The sequence below is a fragment of the Xyrauchen texanus genome, chromosome 46 (assembly GCF_025860055.1).
Source record: "Xyrauchen texanus isolate HMW12.3.18 chromosome 46, RBS_HiC_50CHRs, whole genome shotgun sequence".
In the NCBI taxonomy this organism is placed as follows: Eukaryota; Metazoa; Chordata; class Actinopteri; order Cypriniformes; family Catostomidae; genus Xyrauchen; species Xyrauchen texanus.
The window spans coordinates 26,648,138-26,653,790 of record NC_068321.1 but is presented as its reverse complement, the minus strand read 5'-3'; the positions used below and the strand labels follow the sequence as shown (position 1 = coordinate 26,653,790).

General features: G+C 39.4%; 1 protein-coding gene across 1 annotated transcript; it reads left to right on the top strand.

Moving 5' to 3' along the window:
- Nucleotides 1-2,144: 2,144 nt before the first annotated feature.
- On the top strand, nt 2,145-3,796 carry rxfp3.3b (relaxin family peptide receptor 3.3b). Its single transcript, XM_052119603.1, has one exon. The coding sequence runs from the start codon at nt 2,247-2,249 to the stop codon at nt 3,471-3,473; it is 1,227 nt and encodes a 408-aa protein (XP_051975563.1). The 5' UTR covers nt 2,145-2,246; the 3' UTR covers nt 3,474-3,796.
- The last annotated feature ends 1,857 nt before the right edge of the window (nt 3,797-5,653 follow it).

The following is a 5,653-nucleotide window of genomic DNA, read 5'->3' as shown; positions in this document are numbered from 1 at the left end:
AGGGAGCATCCTATAGCTCTCTATAACTGTTGTAAGACCAGTGCAGACAGACAGCACACTGGAGGTTAAGTCATGCACTAAATAGGGAGCAAGAGAGCATCCTATAGCTCTCCTATAACTCTTCTGAGACCAGTGCAGACAGACAGCGCACTGGAGTTTAAGTCATGCACTAAATAGGGAGCAAGGGAGCATCCTATAGCTCTCTATAACTGTTCTGAGACCAGTGCGGACAGACAGCACACTGGAGGTTAAGTCATGCACTAAATAGGGAGCAAGGGAGCATCCTATAGCTCTCCTATAACTCTTCTGAGACCAGTGCAGACAGACAGCGCACTGGAGTTTAAGTCATGCACTAAATAGGGAGCAAGGGAGTATCCTATAGCTCTCCTATAACTGTTCTGAGATCAGTGCAGACAGACAGCACACTGGAGGTTAAGTAATGCACTAAATAGGGAGCAAGGGAGCATCCTATAGCACTCTATAACTGTTGTAAGACCAGTGCAGACAGACAGCACACTGGAGGTTAAGTCATGCACTAAATAGGGAGCAAGGGAGCATCCTATAGCTCTCCTATAACTCTTCTGAGACCAGTGCAGACAGACAGCGCACTGGAGGTTAAGTCATGCACTAAATAGGGAGCAAGGGAGTATCCTATAGCTCTCCTATAACTGTTCTGAGACCAGTGCAGACAGACAGTGCACTGGAGGTTAAGTCATGCACTAAATAGGGAGCAAGGGAGCATCCTATAGCTCTCTATAACTGTTGTAAGACCAGTGCAGACAGACAGCACACTGGAGGTTAAGTCATGCACTAAATAGGGAGCAAGGGAGCATCCTATAGCTCTCCTATAACTGTTCTGAGATCAGTACAGACAGACAGCACACTGGAGGTTAAGTAATGCACTAAATAGGGAGCAAGGGAGCATCCTATAGCTCTCTATAACTGTTGTAAGACCAGTGCAGACAGACAGCACACTGGAGGTTAAGTCATGCACTAAATAGGGAGCAAGGGAGCATCCTATAGCTCTCCTATAACTGTTCTGAGACCAGTGCAGACAGACAGCGCACTGGAGGTTAAGTCATGCACTAAATAGGGAGCAAGGGAGTATCCTATAGCTCTCTATGCAGATAAGTGCATTCACTAAATAGGGAGCAATGGAGCATCCTATAGCTCTCTATGCAGATAAGTGCATTCACTAAATAGGGAGCAAGGGAGCATCCTATAGCTCTATATGCAGTTAAGTGCATTCACTAAATAGGGAGCAAGGGAGCATCCTATAGCTCTCCTATAACTGTTCTGAGACCAGTGCAGACAGACAGCACACTGGATGTTAAGTAATGCACTAAATAGGGAGCAAGGGAGCATCCTATAGCTCTCCTATAACTGTTCTGAGACCAGTGCAGACAGAAAGCACACTGGAGGTTAAGTCATGCACTAAATAGGGAGCAAGGGAGCATCCTATATCTCTCCTATAACTGTTCTGAGACCAGTGCAGACAGACAGCACACTGGAGGTTAAGTCATGCACTAAATAGGGAGCAAGGGAGCATCCTATATCTCTCCTATAACTGTTCTGAGACCAGTGCAGACAGACAGCACACTGGAGGTTAAGTCATGCACTAAATAGGGAGCAAGGGAGCATCCTATATCTCTCCTATAACTGTTCTGAGACCAGTGCAGACAGACAGCACACTGGAGGTTAAGTCATGCACTAAATAGGGAGCAAGGGTGCATCCTATAGCTCTCTATGCAGTTAAGTCATGCACTAAATAGGCAGCAAGGGAGCATCCTATATCTCTCTATGCAGTTAAATGCATTCACTCCTAAAATCTGATCATCTTAATTTTTTTCAATGTAGGCACCAAACACTTTAGTATAATGCAACTGACTCTCAAAGAGAAATCGTACAGATTGGTATGAGTTTGCAAGAGCCAATCAGCTGACTCTCCCACATCACCTTCAAAAACGCGCCAATTACTTTGTTCTTTCATACTCTTTAGGCTTCAAACCATCATTACATGATGTAAATGCATAAACCTTTTTTGCTGGGACTCCTCCTCCAGTGGGCGGGGCATGTTGAGTCACAGGTTATATAAAGCTGAGCACATCTGTGCATCAAGCATCCTCAGAAACCCACATCATAATGCCAGAATCTCCATCAGTCTGTGAAGAAATGTGGGTCTCCTGCGCGTGCATACCTTTCCAGACCTCATAGTTCTTCTGCGCATCCCGTGAGTCTATAAAGAGATGCAAGCTCTCCATAGACCGGTGCTGGTCCGAGCACCCCAGTCCGAGCTGTTGCTGGAGAGGATGGCGGAGTACCTGAACCAGAGCTCCGTTAATGGATCTGGATCCGATTTGACCCGCTTCAGCAACCTGGAGGAGATCGACTTGGCCGCGGATGGAACCCTGGAGCTGCGCGTCATGATATCGATCGTGTACTCGGTGGTGTGCGCGGTGGGTCTGGTGGGGAACCTGCTGGTGTTTTTCCTTATAAAGGTCCGGCAGAGAAGAAAAAAGTCCACAATTAACTTTTTCATCCTGAATCTCGCGGTCACCGACTTTCAATTCGTGCTAACGCTTCCGTTCTGGGCTGTGGAAAACGCGATGGACTTTAGCTGGCCGTTTGGACACGCCATGTGTAAGATTGTCCTCACGGTGACCGTGATGAACATGTACGCGAGCGTTTTCTTCCTCACCGCGATGAGCGTGACGCGTTACTGGTCCGTGGCTTCAGCGCTCAAGGATCGAACCCGCAACAAAACGTGCTCGGTGAAGCTGGTCAGCGCGCTTTTGTGGGTCCTCGCCACGGTGGCCACGGCACCCACGGCCATTTTCTCCACCGTGTCCAAGATCAGCGGCGTCAAACTGTGTCTGCAGGGGTTCCCAGATGGACACCAGTGGCTCGCGCTCTATCAACTCCAGAAAATTCTAGTTGCATTTGTTTTTCCGATGCTCATCATCACTGTGTGTTATTTGCTCCTGTTGCGCCTCATTCGCCTCAGGAGTATGAACAACAATCTCCCGAAACGCAGATCCAGAGTCACCAAATCCGTCACCATTGTGGTCTTATCGTTCTTCATATGCTGGCTGCCAAACCACGCCATCACGTTCTGGGGCGTCCTGGTGAAGTTCAACGTGGTTAACTGGGATAAAGTCTACTACATGGTCCACACATACGTGTTCCCGGTGACCGTCTGCCTGGCGAACGTAAACAGCTGCCTGAATCCGGTGTTGTATTGCCTGATGCGGAGGGAGTTCAGGAAAATGTTGAAGGATTTCTTCTGGCGAATTTCCACGCCGGCTATCGCCAAAAACTGTCAGGTCCGTCCGTTTTCCGGTACCGTGAAAGAACATCATGACAGCCAGGCGGCGATTCCGTTGAATGTGATGGAGACTGAGCAGTTCAGACTGTCGGTGGTGAACGGGCCATGCGACGCGTTACCGTCCACAGACTGCGCCGTTAACAGGTAGATGCGTAAAAGCGCAAAGCTGTGCGTAAAAGCGCATTGGCCACTTACAGCTACTGGTGAAAAAGGGCATTTTGAGTCCCCTGCAATCTTTAAGGATGTTGTACTAACTTAAAAACTGTTTATTATTATTATTATCATCATCATCATTATTATATGAAGTTGTGTAATGTGCAAGTGTCCAATTACGTGCCAAATTACGCGCAAAATAAGATGTATGACTATTGCAACCATGTGTCTGCCTAAAGCAACAGTTCAAAACCGTGTGTTTGTCCACATAAGCTATTTCTGAACTTTAAAAAAGTGTCTTTTATTCGGTGTAAACGTGCACATTGATGTACAGAATATCTCAATAAAAAATTGAGCTTAAACGTTATTGCAATTTTACACCTTTCATTTGTTTTGAGTATAATTTTGCATACGAAATATGCCCTAATATATATATATATATATACATATACAAAATTATAAATATTTTTTTTATATTTTTTATATTTATGCTATATATTCATGTATTTATATATATATATATATATATATATATATATATATATATATATATATATATATATATATATATATATATATATGTGTATAAATATAAAACATATAAATCAATATTTTAAAAATTATTTTGATAAAGATATACTATATACTGTAAATTAACAAAAATCAAGTTTTTGTTTAGTAAAAAAATACTCGATTTAATTTTATTAAATGTTTTATGAAATTTAAATGTGTTAATATAAAAAATATTGAATTGCAAAGGTTTATATATATTTAAATATATAATTGATAGATTCATGATGTATTAATCAGAAAGCAGTAACTTTAATTTGATAAAATATTATATTATAAATTATATAGACAATTATAGATTATTATATATATATATATATATATATATATATATATATATATATATATATATATATATTATATATATATAGAGGGTTTTAAATTAATAATTAAATTTAATATAATAATCATATTTATTACATTACACATTAAAGTGTAAAATGTACAGTGTATAAATGACATAAATTCTATAAATATTCTATAAATGACATATATTTTTTTACTTAAAATAAAACAACTGATTTCAAACCTCATTTTTTTTGTTTTTGGGGATTAAAATATTGTTGCATTTGAAAAAAAAATAAAAAAATAAAATAAAGACCTGCACCATGATTATAATTTCACTGATGCGCATGAAGAATAAACCAGTTTTATTAAAATGTCATTTGATCAAATATGCAAAATAAATAACTTGTTCTCCATCTCAATTTGCCAGTAATTAATTTAGAAGAAAAATGTCAGTCGGCATAAAAATAAAAATAAAAAATGAAAAAACCTCATTGATGAACATACTTGTAAATGCACTAGATCTTAATGCATTAACTTTAAATGGGATGAGGAATAATAATATATATATATCTGCTTTCTGCCCTCCTTTTATTGCCTGGAAACTTTGCAAATGATTAAAATGTATTGTTCATTTGAAGTGTAATAAAGCTGCAGTGACCAATGCTCTAAAAGGAAATGAATGTAAACAGTGTTACTATGTTGTCCGTTTGAAGGGCATAATAAAAGTGCAGTCTTATCATAGCAATGTTTGTTTTGCTCATAAACACAATTACAAAGGGCTTGAACTTTTACTGGCATTCCAGCTAATTAACATTAATCAGCATCTATTTGGTTTTAGGGACTAAATCTAACGTTATATCTCTCTTCAGCTTTACTTTACTTTATTATCTGAATATAGACACACAGATTCATGCAAACAATAACATGACAACAGGGGAATTTACAAGCTTTATGATGCAAACATGGCTTGCCTTTGAAAGAGCAACAGTATTGGATTGAGTTTGCTTTCGGTTCTTGTCTTTATAGGTTATAATAAATCATTTAAACACGTTTAAACACGCAGTGTGAGGCTTTAGTGCACTTGTACACATGCAATTCGTGTTTGCATGCATTTATTGTTTATTTCTTTCAAATAATTCATGCAGAGTGGGACATGCAATATTCCATCTATTTCAAAACAGCATTTTGCTGAAAATAAGTGATTAAAACGGTGATAAAAATGTAAATATATTCATATGTATTTCAACCTAAACTCTTGATGTTGATAAAGTAAGTCTTCCCTGATACACAGTACACAATATCCTTGAAGTAATCTCT